General features: G+C 32.5%; 2 protein-coding genes across 2 annotated transcripts; both read left to right on the plus strand.

The window, feature by feature from the left end:
* Positions 1-1,381: 1,381 nt before the first annotated feature.
* Positions 1,382-2,624, plus strand: LOC133199451 (uncharacterized). The gene is made up of 4 exons (XM_061335252.1): positions 1,382-1,518; positions 1,603-1,761; positions 2,016-2,301; positions 2,432-2,624. The coding sequence occupies exons 1-4, from the start codon at positions 1,434-1,436 to the stop codon at positions 2,622-2,624; spliced, it is 723 nt and encodes a 240-aa protein (XP_061191236.1). The 5' UTR covers positions 1,382-1,433.
* A 2,665-nt stretch (positions 2,625-5,289) lies between these two features.
* LOC133199319 (uncharacterized) lies at positions 5,290-11,631 on the plus strand. The gene is made up of 3 exons (XM_061335132.1): positions 5,290-5,407; positions 9,558-9,726; positions 11,214-11,631. Exons 1-3 carry the CDS (start codon positions 5,290-5,292, stop codon positions 11,491-11,493), a joined length of 567 nt encoding a protein of 188 aa, XP_061191116.1. The 3' UTR covers positions 11,494-11,631.
* Positions 11,632-15,423: the final 3,792 nt, after the last annotated feature.

Raw genomic sequence — 15,423 nt, forward strand, 5'->3', positions numbered from 1 at the left:
AAAATCCAGAAAAAGCAATCAGAAAAAATTAAATAGTAAAAATTGATCAAATTTCCTCAAACAATTATAATATTTTAATGCAGATACTAGAATTACTTAATGCATAAATGAAAGAGAGGTGTATATTGACTTATAAATACAGTAAAAATACGCTTCAGTAAACGATTTTGCTCTTCGTTTCCATTTAAGATAACAATTCTGAACTAATATCTCTATCATGTTATTAAGACCCAGAACAAGTTAAAGCAATATGAGCTGCAACTTTGATGTCGGAAAATTTTTGTTGTGATATTGTAATTTACTATTTCAATGACAAAAAAGAACGTTTTAAAACTTCTGTTGTTCATATTTGCGATGGAAGAACTATTTATAAGCTTTGATTGAATCAAAATTACATTATTGTCGTCCTGTACAATATTGATTTCTTATATAATATCGTACATTCCATTGTACAGAAATCTTTCTTCTAAAAAAAATTTAATGCTTTAATTTAGTCTAATTGAATCAAAAAGGATTAAATTACATACAGATTTATCATAACAGCACATTTTAACAGCAAAATAAAATTCTCAAAAATGCAGCTCATATTGCTTTAAATACCACCTCTTCCATACCCTTTTTCTCTCGAAATATTGCAATAGTTTGAAATCAAACATACACGTATGTGATTATATTTTTATTCTATATTTAATTAAATGGATTGCAAAGGATCTAAGGTAAATCATGCATTTATTCCTTTCAGATTTAAAAAAAATCTGAAATTTTTCGTCAATTTAAAGACACATTTCTTTTCAGAAAACAGAAAGCACAAAATAGTCCAGCTACCAGGTTTATCTTTAAATCTTTAAATCAAAATTTATCTTAGATAGACTGGGGTCTTTGTTTTCATGATGTATTTTAAGATATGTATAATAAAGAATCCCCTGAAAGGAAGAAATTTGAAAAGTAAGTCTGTTGTGGCATCTGTCTATGATGAGAGTCAAAAAAGGTCCCTAATCAAGACTTTCGTTTTAGCTATGTTCTGATTTTAGCTTAGGGCCAAAAATTAGAACATAGTCGAAGTTTAGTGATCCACATTAGGTATACAATATTAAACAATAATACAAAAATCTATAATAAAGTAGGAATATGTATTTCTATTAGTTTTTACTGGTGGAAGCAATAGCTTCTGAAGTTTAAGTAATGCACCATGCAGAAAAATTAACACAAATTTAAAATGGTCTATTTTCCGATTCCTTTGCACTACAAAATGTTTACCTCGATCCTTTTAAACAAGAAGTGCATTGTTCATGGATCATGACTAAGTATATATATAGCTTAGTGTCACGGGACTTCTGTTCTGTTCGACTGCACATAGCTGGGTATATTGAACGGGTGCCTGAAACTAGTATAAAGCTGTGCGGTCGATGATCTGAGGACTAGAGTTTGCCGCCATGAAGAACGTTCTATCTCTCCTTGTTGTCGTTTTTTTCGCTGGACTGTGCTTTGCACAGGATTATCCAGGGGTCCCAACAGCAGGTTAGGAACGAAAAATTGTCTATTTTATCTTATTTGGACGGCTTTTCTTAACTGAGTGTAAAAATTTGGTTGTTATTTTTTCAGAGCCATCAGCGGGAAAATGTCCCAAAGAGTTTCCGATGATCGAGTACGTGATGAAGCCTAAACCATGTCATGTAGAAAAACCCTACTGTCCTAAGGGTCTCATGTGTTGTCCTTGTCCTAAAACAGGAAAAAAATATTGTATCCGACCCAGGATGGATGGTAAGTGGTAATCAACAGAGTCGTCAGGCTCTGCCACAATTTATAAATTTACCTATCCATAGCGCTGAGTCATCTCTGTTCTTCTCAAATTTACAGAGGATAAACAAGATATTTTTCTATGTTTAACATGTCTGCTTTATGTCATCGATTGAATTTCGTGTAACATTTTGCTTTAAGAAAATTAAGTAAACACGATACATCCTTTTATTGATCCTCTCAATCATTTATATGAAATCCCTTTTCACTTTAATCAGAAGACCAATCCACTGATGATAGTGACTCTTTCTGGGAGGAATTGAAGAGGGAATTTATGGAACACAAGGATGATGATTACGATTGTGACGATGACGATGACAGGAAGGAGGACGGCGATAGAGTATACGAGATGGATCGTCTAGCTGAGGAAGAAAAGGGACACACAGGGATGAAGAAACATCGCATGAGATGTCATCATAAACACAGAATGCACAAGATTGTCCGGATCGTCGCACCAGTAGTCGGACTGATCATCATGGTCGCTATTGCTGTTACTGTGGCATGGTATGTTATATTTGTTCAATAAATGTAATAGTGGATGATCATAAAATTTCATATAAGATGCATGTTTCTCATACAGGTATTCATGTAAGTAAATGTGTTTATTCTATTGTTTGTTTTCCTCGTTTTATAGCTGCATCCGGCGCCGACGCATTAGGCGAGCTGCTGAGAAAGCCAGAAAATCCGTTTACACACCTGAAAACATCGCCCCGGTTCCAGACAAGGCGGCAATGAAAGGAATCCTTGGCCTGGAATTCTCCCCGGAAGTTTTTGTTTCTTCTGAGCCCTCGTACAAGAAACTGGAGGAAGAGAAAGAGCGCATTTAAAATAACTGAAATAAAAGTTCTATTGGTTCGATTTGGACTACGAAAAAGAACATGTATACGTTCCATGATTTTTTTTTGAAATATTATACATCTGTATTTTTTATAAATTATGCACCTTTTGTTTTTGACACATGTTGTGTATATATAGATTCCTTTTCGCAATTACGTGTTCTTTAGCATTTGATCTACATGTAAATATATATCGGTATGAAAATTGAATTTTTTTGTTGAAGTATAAGTATATATGACACATGATATACTGAAATATCCTTGCTGCTCTACTATCAATGTACAACATGGAAATCTCTTCTTTCTTGAAAATTCTACTGTGAATTTGCCTTTCCTTCTTACAGATGTACGTGATGTTGTCAATATGTATAAGTAAATTACAAATTCTTTCAGGTTCTTTGGATTCAGTACGTTTATATGCCTACTATTAATGTCAGTTGATATTTACATTTGTTTTGAATGACCTCACCTCCAAAATGTACTTTTACTCTTGTTCATAAGGCGTTAATAAGAGGATTTGTAGACCTAATGGGTCATTTAAAATGTTAGATACCTGCGGGACAGGAACAATCTTGGTAGATTTGTTGAGTTTTATAAAATAAATGTATCTCAATCTCTATTGCCTTAAGTACTGCATATAATAAAATTCTTTAATGAGTACTATAGTATATTTACCAATACATATACAGTACACATTTGAAACACTCATTATACCGGATTATGAATATGGAATTGTAACGTTTTGATTTTTCTTAACAAGGAATTCAGGAAGTTGAAGCTATTTCTTGAAAAGGGAATGCTTACAAGCCGTGAATAGAAACAATCATGGTAAAACGTGAAGAGAAAGGGAGAAAAAACGTGAGGCAAATTAAAAAAAAACACATATATGTATATGATTTCTGGAGGAGAAAAATTTCTCTGTTGTACCAAGGTATCATTTGATATACGGTTAGTTAGCAGCCAAGATTTCATAATTATATATCTTCCAAGGGGTTCTGTTGTCCGGATGTCTAATTTTTTTTTAAAGATCTACAGTATGGCATTCATTAGTGATATTCAAGAATACATAACACAAACAAAAATTTGATGCATATATATATATATATATATATATATATATATATATATATATATATATATATAGATAGATAGATAGATAGATAGATAGATAGATAGATAGATAGATAGATAGAGAGAGAGAGAGACTGAATTTGAATGGAAATGACGACATAATAAATTCCTAAAATATAAAGAAATCATAAGTTTTCTTCGGTGCTTAGGTATGCGACTTTGTGTCGTTTTCTTTGTAATTCTATACAAAATTTTGTACACATTCTTAAAATTGTGACAAAGTCTTGCAAAATTCTCCCTTTTTACCTGGCAAACATTATTCAGGATACCTATGAATATAAATCTATGAGAAATTTTGCTGATTTCTGGGGAAAAACGTTTTTTATATCTATCCTTAAAACAGAGAAATAAAATAAAAGCTGGATAGATATACCTTGTACTTTGTTCTCTGTATCTTTGATTTATGTAATCAAAGGCGGATCCAGGGCCGGCGCGCCGGGCGTGCCCCCCCCCCCCCCCCACGTTTGAATTTTTTTGTATGTAGAATTTATATGTCCATTATCCTAAAATCAAGGAAAAACATCTCTTATTTGTAAGAATTTGTCAGCTTCCGGGGGCTTCGGACCCCCACCAGGGCCTTGCCCTAGACCCACTGGCGGCTTCAATGCATCCACCAGAACCCCTTCCCCTGCCTTATACTGCGCCCCCCTGTCACGAAATTCCTGGATCCGCCACTGTGTAAAGTACTGGTAATGCTATAATGATCAATATCAAAAAAAGCGAATACCGAGTGTTTTAAAGCGAGAAACAATTACATGAGAGCTGAAGTCTGCACTGTGTAATTTAAATATAAATCATTAAAAAGGACGACCTTTTTGTGTTATATGAGATGAATGACACTGTAAACAAGAAAAAAAAATCTGTATTGAAGGTATGATAATCCGTCACGTTTTTTGATACAGTGCCAAGAAAATACCCTTACAAAAGCAAAGAACTGAATACGAGAGATGAAAAAAAAATTCTATTTGAAAACGTGACACATACACCATGAAATGTATATCAAAACTACATACAATGCACAGAATAAGCTTGATATATCGATCGCTTGTCGTACATGTATTGATCTATTTTTGCTGCGACCATAGGCCTTTTAAATTTTTCATGTGTTGTTAATTGCTTAACTTCTTTGAGATTTAGCCAATAATTATGGCACAAAAAACATTGTAAACGTTTTCGATAAATTGAATCGAAATGAAAACCCTCGCATTTGCAGTGGTTTTTGTCCTTTCTCTTGTTTTTGTACAAGGTAGGTTATTTCTTTTTATAAGTTTCATTATGGAAAACAGTGATTTGCTGGGATTACCTATTTTATATTCCAAAAACATTATTTCGTAATCTGCCTCTGAAATAACTTCACAATTTTAATAATGACACTGATATAAAAAAAAAAAAAACAAGATTGACTAGTTAATTTGAAGAAATGATGATAGGAATTGAATCAACCTCCTCGATGTAAAATATTCTTTGATTGTAACCCATCATAGCACATAAAGAAAAATGTCCCTCCAGGGAGGAGGTGCAGAAGATGGACCCAGTGACCCTCACTACTGCCATGTGGTGTAACAGGGACAGAGACTGTCAGAAGGAGGAGCAATGTTGTAAAACACCCTTAGGACAAAAATGTTTCGCCACTCAGGATACAGGTTTGTGTCGGATCATGTACCACATCATTCAGAAGTAAAAGAAAATACGGTGGGGTTACATAAAACTTTCTGAATAAACAATTTGTCAGAAATGATAAACTTTAATGGAATCTTTCGATTCTAATTTCTTCAAAATACAGTAAAACTCGTTATAACTCGGTTATAACGAAGTCACTGGGACCTGTGAAATTACTTCGCTATATCTGCAATTCGTTTTATCCGTATAAGAAATTCGTTAAATTTATATAGCTGGGGATCCAAGAAAAATTCGCAATATCCGTGATTTCGCTATATCTGTATTCGTACTAAACGAGTTTTACTGTAGTCACAAGGTCTCAAAAGAAGTCCACAGAAGTCCACAGACAGAGATATGTAGAGTGCTTTTTTAAAGTAACCTTACTGTGTTTAAGATCTACGTTTGTTTAAGCAAGGTCCTATCACACAGATGGAACAAGAAAGGGTACGAAAATTGTATATTTCTGTAACATCCCCTCGACACTACAATTTGTCAATTTTCTATACAAATTTTGCTGTGTTGTGTGGATTCATGTTAATAAAAGCTATCTTTCCCGAAAAAGGGATGGAACTGCAAAGAGAACATTTTTACATGTACAAAGAAATATATAGATGAAATATGGAGATATTGAACAGTAATCAAGCTCAAAAGTCCATTGAAATACAAATCGGGAGCAGAGCAAACACGGACCTCTAAAAAACACCAGAGGTGGGATCAGGTGCCATGGAGGAGTAAGCAACCCCTGTCGACCGGTCACATCCGCCATGTGCTCATTGTCATGATCGGGCAAACGGAAAAATTTGTAGACAATTTAGTGTTTTTTAAATAATGGCCTAACAATTACCCGGTAGTATGAAAAATGTCAGTCAGCATTCGACTGAATGATAGATTGTATTTGCTGAAGATGTCATTGTATCGACCAAAGAACTTGCGAAATGCTGACATTAAACGAGACTATTGATATCCTTGTTTTGTCAACTTGTTTCTCAATAGCTTGCCTCGTTTTAGAAATTGTTCGTGCATGGAGCATGCTCTTACGTATCGAATCAACTGGGAGATATAAACCCCATTAGCAGGTGATAAGGGTACTAGTATATTGTTGCATAAGTAAGGGAAGTTGACGATCGAAAAGTTGAAGTCATCACGTTTATCATAAACTGTTGTTGTTAGATTATCATTAACATTTTTTACTACTAAAATATTCGAATATGATACATGTGTCAGACTCTGTCGTATTTTTTATTTCAAGTTCACCGGAATATATGAAGTCGACATATGAATGGAAGTAACTATCGTTAATTGATAATACGTAGTCGATAGATCTAAATGTCGAGTTGAAGGGTACAGCGAGTGTTTTCTCCTTCTCGTGTAGTTCCAAGTTTTTGTATATATTCTAAAAGGCTGCCAATAGTCGTATTATAAAGCATACTCATGTAGTGTAAAATCACGACTTTTTTGAACTGTGATCCTCGGGATAGGGATTGGACTATACTAGGGGTTGAATGTTAACGTAACATACAGCTGGGAAATGTAACGTTAATTTATGCTTGCTTAAGGAAATCAGATTCTAAGATTCTGAAAATCACGAATTGAGTAATTGAAAATGCCCACAAAAATGTCTCCGAATTCTAAAAGTAATGTGTTTTTACCCGTGGTATTTCTTCGAAGTTCATCATTATAGTTAATCATATTATATAGGGAAAATTATAGAATCTCAAATATTTTAAATGTACCAGGAAACGCGACTAGAAGCACTCGCTGTACATTTTTTAACTGAAAATGATCAACAAATATATTTTAGGATAAAAACTATAGGTATCAAGGCATTCGGAGAAAATTACTTGTTTTCTTTACTCATACATTACTTTAGTTCTATAAAGCAGAGTTTATTCAAAAATTCTACCTGGGAAGAAAACGCTTGCTGTAGCCTTCAACTCAACATTTAGATACTAGTATATCGACGACGCCGTATTATCAATTAACAATAGTTACTTCAATACATATGTCGACTTAAACTTGAAATAAAAGACACCACAAAGTCTGTCACGTATGTTTCTTACTAGGATGTTTTACTGACTACAGATGATAAGGCCAACTAACAACTAAATTGTTTGACAAACGAGATGACTTCAGCTTTTTCATCGTCAACTTTCCTTATTTATGCAGTAATCTCGCGTTATCACCTGCAGAAGGTGTTTACATCTCCCAACTGATTCGACACTCAAGAGAATGCTCCGAGTACGACCAATTTTTTTTAAACCGAGACAGGCTACTAAGAGTTAAGTTGATATTACAGTGATTTCAACAACCTCGTTAAAATCAGCATTTCGTACATTCTATGGTTATCATGGACCTCGTTAGCAAATATAACCTATCGTTGAGTCATATTGTGGCTGCCGTGTTTCATTCGTATTGTTAGGCCCTTTTTTATACTGAATCTGACTGCGGAATGTTCCCTTTACTCGATTGATACATAGGGTTACGGCGAGAGTGACAGGTCAACTTGGAATGCTTACTCCTCCTAGGAACCTGGGGCCCGTTTTACAAAAGAACTTACGACTAAGACCAAAAATTTAAGTTGCTTGTAAAATCTTGTAAAATAAATAATTCTATTTTAAAATTATATTCATAAATATATATTCCAAAAGGAGATGGGTGAACATGACGAGCGATAAGCCTATAGTGGGACAAACTTGAAGATGAAAAATTAAATTTCAATTATATCAAAATTTTCCTTGATATTTCGGTTAACATTAAAATATACTTTATGTAAAATCTCTGCAATTTGCAAAAATCCCTCAAAGATTGAAATTATTTGCCTGTGAAATATTAGACACACACTAAAGCGGGCAAAAAGAGTCATTTTCTCATACTATAACACTATTTTTCGATATGAGTGGGTCTTCGCTCCATCTTTTTGAAACTTAATCCTCAAAGTTTGCATAAAAATATACATTTTTTGGTTACCAAAAATATGGAGCAATGACCCACTATACCTTAAAAATATACTTTTATGACATAACATTCGCATCTTTTCGAGAAATACTTAAGTCCATCAAGTCAAGGGTCATATCACAAACATGATTTAAATGCCACTGTTCATCAACACTTGTGTAGTTTAGTGGTTAGCGTGCTAGTCTCGAAAGAAAATGATACTCAGGATTTTTATTGCTAGGGTTCGAACACCACCAATACCACATTAATTTTTTTTAAGAAAAGAATAAATTTTGCCGAGAAAATTTTTCTCAGAAAAGTTTTGTTTATCACAATTTCATAAATTTCAATAATGGGAACTTTACTCTAAATATTAAATTTACAAATTAAACATGATTTTTATATTTCTGAAGCTATAGGCTTTCTGCACGCTATGTTCGCCCATCTCCTTTTCTTTAAAAAGATCAAAAAGATTTCCAGGTCGAATTAAAAAAAAGAGTTTTCAAAATTAAATTTTTGTCTTAGTCGTCAGTTCTTTAGTGATCCCACCTCTGTAATGGCATAGATCCGTGTTTTATGCCATCTTCACATATTTGTATTGTTTATATTTTTTGTAGATCGATCACTGTTAGTTTTCTTTACCTTTTTCATTCTTCTAATTACTGCAACTGATATATGACACATAGAATAAAAAGTTTGTGCTATCATTGCGAGACATCTTATATCATTTCTAATTTCATATCATGCTAATAGACATTGATATCTAGGGCTAGATTTAAGGAAATTCGATTTCTCCAAAAAAGTATTTATGGGGTACAAATGTCTACTTTTTAAAGGACCGTTTCTAAGACTTCAAAGAACCTTGATCCATACTGAGATGCATGGAATGAAAATCGTTGCACAAAGAGTTTTCAATTTCAAGCTTCATTTTGGAACTTTTTAAATTAAATAATAATTTTAAGAGTTATCTTTCCTGACTGAAGAGCGGAAATCCTTTAATCATGTCCATTTGCGCTTTACTGGAACACATTCAGGCTTTAGTTTACATAGATAAGAAACTGTAAAGGTTTTTTTCCTACTGAAAGAAAGCTGCTTAATGATACTCACACCATGGGTTTCTTATTATTTCATTCTGCTTACCAAGGTTAAGTTAACCTTGTTTTAAACAAAGTGATTGAGTCAACACTGTCTTTCTTCCAGGCAAAGATGACTTGAAGGAAAATGATGATGACAATGATTGTGATGATGAAGATAAGAAAAATGACAATAAAGAGCGCCATTCTAAATGTCACAGACATGGGTTTATAAATCCAGTGATTGTGACAGCTATAGTTCTAGGGGTGGTGCTGCTGTTTGTCGTTATGATAACGTAAGTAACTGCTAGAAGTTTCATGTTTTTATGTGATGTCGGTTATCAGTAAGACATTTTCTGTGACTAGTTCTTGAGACAAAATTTGACTACGGATTATTCCTTCTACGTGATCAACATATAGGGCCCACGGTGACTGATCGACAGGGAGTGATTACTCCTCCTAGGCACCTGATTCCACCTCTGGAATTTCCAGGGGTCTGTGTTTTATACTCTTTTTACTAGGGATGTCAATTTTGTCAATAATTCATATTCAAATATTCAATGAAAGTATTCGAATATATTCGAATATTCGATAAAATAAATAAAATCTGTTTAATTTATATATGCACCATCCTACTCTCATGAAAGGTTTAGCGTAGGTATACTTATATTGGAAGTAAAATTGTATGAAGACTTTTGTAGGTGTACAATAAGAAATTCCATTTGATATTTGACAATGTTTGAAATAAATAATTGATTTCATTGTAGAAAAGTATAATTTTAACAAATGAAACATGTGTATTTAAAGTAGCTCCAACTGAGGAACCAGTCGTCTTACCAAAGGCAAGATAGTCGTAACGGTGTACAGCTGTTCAGATTTCAATACGTGTAATAAATTACAATTATCTGCCTCATAAGAGATATGATTATAATCTTTGATACAATGTTTTTAAAATATAAACAAATATTTCCATAGACAATTTTCCTAGGTAATTAACTAATTTCCCGATAATGAATATAAAATTTAGGATTATGTACAACACGAGATAATCAAGTAATTTACACATTTATTCTGAAATTGAGCAATATTAATTACAGACTAATTCTATCGGACATTCATTCAATGATCAATTAAATTTATTTTGAAAAGTATACTCTTCGCGTCTTTTAGACATTCTAAGAAGGTTTTCATTTTGCTGTCCTCGATTCTAGATCCGATAGTATCTAACTAATAAAAATTATGAAAGTGCGTTTTGCATTATACATAAAGCATTATTGTACAACTCTTTAACACCTTACTCAAAACAAAATAAATGTAATTTAGTATACCTTTAAGATAAGAAAGTAGTGAAAGAAATCAGGTGATCGAAATTGATCGCTAGTAAATTAAACAGGGATAATTCAAGCACTGTTCTAATCAAAAAATGAAATCTGAAAAACACCGAATATTCGAATCTTAAATTCATATTCGAATATCAACTCATCGAATGAATATTCGAATGTTCGAATATTCGTTGCCATCCCTACTGTTTACAGATTTGTGTTGCTTGTAGGTTTATTTAGATCGATCATTGTCCGTTATTTTCACCCTCTTCACAAGAAAAATCCCGAAGACAGAAAATGACACCTGCTGTCTTTTTTGATGGATTGTATTTTGTCAAATAAAAATTTGCTGCAGATTTTCATTTAACCAAGTCTGAAAATAATACCTATAGATATTTTTTATTGAGGATTATCTCGGGTTATTATTTATGAATAATGTTAATTTTTTTAATTATTTTCAGTTCGGTGAAAAGATTTTGTGTTCGTAGCAAAATAGGGAATTCACAAATTAACATACGTGGCAAAGATCCCTCTGGACGTTCTTCAAACTATATCGTTAAACCAAAAACCACAGGTTTATATGATTCTACAAAAAACACCAGAAAAGAAGAATGCTGGATTGACGATAACCCACCACCTCCCTACTTCATCTCCCCCACCGCTCCTCCTGCTTATTCTATAGATCCGCCACCGAGCTATTCACATCAGGCAAAAATGAGTGGACATGTGGACAAATACTGATTTTTTTAAACGCAGTGATTTTACTGCTGGTTCTTCTTTGTTAAATACTGCCTTGTTATTGTTTAATAAACTTAATGATATCCATAAGTTGTTTTGTCGGCCATAAACTTTGATATTAAAGATTCACTTTTCAGCATTTACAGCTTGTTTGACTTTTTTTCGCAAATTATGAAATTTTTATCCCATTTATTCTTACCAAGTCCCAAGTTCAATTAATCTCAGTTGAGGTAAACCACATTAATATCAAACTGTTGAAAGGTCTCTAGATTAAGTTCAGTCATAAACAAATTGTAATCCATTTGTATTTTCCATGTTTTCTTAAAGCTATATATGGCGTATCTGAGCTAAAAAAATAAAAATACGAGATTGAGTGTAGATGAACATGATATTTGTTGTTTACGTTCATATTAAAATTTTCACCGATTTTGAACTTGCATAACCCCCATATTTCTAAAGTTAAATTGACTTTAAACGGTGTCTGATACTTATGCAGCAATATACCCTTATCACCTGCACACGGGGTTTATATCTCTCAGTTGATTCGATACGCCAGAGCATGTTCTACGTATGAACAATTTCTAAAACGGGGTACAAGTTATTGACAAACAAGTTGATGAAACAAGAATATCAACAGTCTCGTTTAAAGTCACCATTTCATAAGTTCTATGGTCGATACAATGACAATGACCTTGTCAGCAAATACAATCTATCATTAAGTCAAATGCTGACTGACCTTTTTTATACTATTTGTTAGGCCACTATCTATACACTGAATTGCCGACGACTTTTTCCGTTATTTCCCGATGATGACAAGGAGCACACGGCGGGTGTGACCGGTCGGCAGGGGATGCTTACTCCTCCATGGCACCTGATCCCACTACTGAAGTTTTAGAGGTCCGTGTTTGCTCTGCTCCTTTTTTTGTAATGCTTAATGGACTTTTGAACTCGAAAACTGTTCGTTATCTCCACATATATCATTTAAATGCGGAGTCGGTAAATAAATCGGATAGTGTTTTAAAATTCTAATATCTATGAAACGCGATTGATTTAAATTGTGTAATTTACAGGAAAGTCCTATCTTTATATAAATTAATAAAACAAATAGAAAGATCTTTTTAATTTTAGTTAGTCTGAACTTATCGGGAAAAAACGCCATATATGACTTTAAAGATAGGGTCTTGTCAGCATTTCAACAAAATTAAGACTCAATTCTTTCGATTTCTGAGATCTGCATGTTCAGCTATTGTATTTTATAGAACTGTGTGGGTTTGTCTCTTACCGATTCGAATTGAGATCGTCTTGACAATATCTATGTAGTCTTTGGAGACCTATCTGTTGAAATTCCAATAAGCAGTGTTTGTGCTCCTTTAAAAATCTACCTGTTTTTATAATCTTATAAAGCAGAATTTATCATTTAAAATAAAAAAAACGACGTTTCATCAATTAACAATAATTTTCATTCATATGTAAACTCGATATATCCCAGTGAAAATAAGACACCCCTGAGTCTGCCATATATGTATGCATACTTAAATATTTTGTTGTACTTAGAATTTAACTGACAACTTAATTATTTTTATAGTAAAAATCAAGACAAATATGAACATGAAGTTCCCATCATTATATACGAAAGTCCAGAAGGTACATTCGAAATTCGAGTTTCGAAATAGAAATTCAAAATACCAGGTCTGAAATTCGAATTGCGAGATTTAATATCTAAATAAACCAGTCAGAAGGCGGAATCAAGAATTGCATCTTGAATCCGAATTAGATCTTGAATCTCGAAATTCGAATTTCGTATTTCAAAAACTCAAATCTCGAATGAGCCTTCTGGGCTTTCGTAATTATAAGATCCACTTAGTGATCGTCAATGAGAAAAAAATGTTGAAGATAACAGGGATGGGGTATTTGAAAAAAAAGTAATTGAGTGTAATCAATTACTAGTATATTTTTAAAAGTGAATGGAAGTAATTTGTGATTGACCATTATTTCAATTACTTGTAATTGTAATTTAATTAATTACACTGAACAATACCATGTAATTTCAATTACTCTTCGGTTACAATTCAATTACTTTACATTTTTCATATTATATGCATTTATTAGGAAAATATTTCCATCACAGTCTTGATTTACAGTTCTTTTTATTCGTTTAGAATATCCACAGCCTTCTGTGTTTTGGGTTTTTTTTTCAAAATCTTAAACTAATAAATGAATTTGATATATGGCGTATCATAATTATATTAGTTTACTTTATAATCATAATGCACATATTGAATTATATAAATACAAGTTTAATGTTTATCAAAAATTTTGTTCTATGGTATAACCTTGAAAAAAAACTTTGTTGCTTGATTTTCAAATCTAAAAATGGGAAATAATTCAATGTGTCATTAAGACCTGCCTTGTTGCCCTTCAAATCACAGCTCAAAATTGCTATCAAATCAACCCTCTAAAGTATAATTTACACCATGCTTTTAATAGAGATGATTTATTAAATACAATTAATAATGCACCACTATTTATATATTTCATAAAAGAAATCATTATTTTAACATCTAAACAGATCTTTATAAATGCATTTTTTATATGAAATAGTTATTATACATGTATAATACAAGTATTATTTATTGTATGAATATTGGCAACATTTGCAATTTAAGGTGTTTAGCTTATACCTACCTGTAGATGAAATAATTTGTCATAAGAGAGTATTTTACAGTTGATTCTTTAACTCTTGGAAATTCGCTTATTACCAAATTTCTTAAAGGCAGTCAATTGATAAACATGTCGGTCTTGTATTGATGAAACATAATAATACCATAGGCACCAGATGTTATTTATTTGAAATATACCCCCTTCCTAAAATTTATAACCATTTTAACCACCATGGAATTTGTGAAATGCTTAAACGACAGAGAAAGATCAACTTATTTGTCAGTAGCCGCTCTCGGTTTGATCGTACTCAGAACATGCTCTTACGTATTGAATCAGTTGTGAGACATAAACAACATAATATGCAGGTCATTGTTGAGGATGAATGTATAAGTAGGGGAAGAGATGAAATCTCTTTTGTCAAATAAAGGAGAAACACATGTATGTGTAGAAAGATTCTTTTGAAAAGAATGGGTCTTATTTGAAGCAAATGGGGCACTTAACCTGTACTATGCAAAGTTTTTAGTTGTTTTGTGATGAAAGTTGAAATAGATATAGTAACCTTGAAACGATCTTGACAAATATTCAAGGTTGTTAATATATACGTTTTTATTTTTACTCTCAGGTTTCATAAACATAATGTTTTCGAAATTAAGTGAACTTGGTAATATTTATGCAAGAAATATATTCTATGAAGAGAATGAGAAATGTGTGCTCATTTCTTAATTATACTCTTATTAAAGCGGTTTTGTGTTTTAAAGGAATACGTTTTGGATCTGCATTTTCAACCTTTTCACAGAGTACGATTTAATATGTTAAGTTCATTATTGAATCGATTAATGTTTCCGTACAAACAGGAAATCAAAGCTGTTTTCGTTTCTCGGGAGGATGAATACAATGAGCGACATGATCGTTTGTTTTGAGTTTATTGGATTTTAATGTATTTTACTGGCTTTGTGTTTTTGTCTCATACTTACATTTTCCACTCTATGGAAATGGTTATTTGCATATACATATAATGTAAAATAATAATAATAATAATAATTTTTTTTTTTTTTAAATGTCATCTTTATATTTATTTGGATTATATTGTTTCATAGAGAGAATTCTTTTTTAACCTGAGTTCATTGAATGATCCAGACATTTCAAGGTCATATTATTTAATTTGCACATAGGCAGTGGATTCTTCAAAGTCACGATTTCTATTAACTACCTTAAAATGCGTTTTGATATACATGTATATATAAAGATTTTGAAAGATGCAATCAGAAATAG

The sequence above is a fragment of the Saccostrea echinata genome, unplaced genomic scaffold, assembly GCF_033153115.1.
Source record: "Saccostrea echinata isolate AGI-Se365-2 ecotype Australia unplaced genomic scaffold, CSIRO_AGI_Sech_v1 ptg000034l, whole genome shotgun sequence".
NCBI classification, from domain to species: Eukaryota; Metazoa; Mollusca; class Bivalvia; order Ostreida; family Ostreidae; genus Saccostrea; species Saccostrea echinata.

Bases quoted from the DNA above. Each gene is read 5' to 3' on its own strand.
- LOC133199319 (XM_061335132.1), top strand. From the start codon at position 5,290: ATGGACCCAGTGACCCTCACTACTGCCATGTGGTGTAACAGGGACAGA. The intron at 5,408-9,557 runs GTTTGTGTCGGA...TCTTTCTTCCAG, and splicing joins TTTCGCCACTCAGGATACAG to GCAAAGATGACTTGAAGGAA. The intron at 9,727-11,213 runs GTAAGTAACTGC...AATTATTTTCAG, and splicing joins CTGTTTGTCGTTATGATAAC to TTCGGTGAAAAGATTTTGTG.
- LOC133199451 (XM_061335252.1), top strand. From the start codon at position 1,434: ATGAAGAACGTTCTATCTCTCCTTGTTGTCGTTTTTTTCGCTGGACTG. The intron at 1,762-2,015 runs GTAAGTGGTAAT...CACTTTAATCAG, and splicing joins TATCCGACCCAGGATGGATG to AAGACCAATCCACTGATGAT. The intron at 2,302-2,431 runs GTATGTTATATT...CTCGTTTTATAG, and splicing joins ATTGCTGTTACTGTGGCATG to CTGCATCCGGCGCCGACGCA.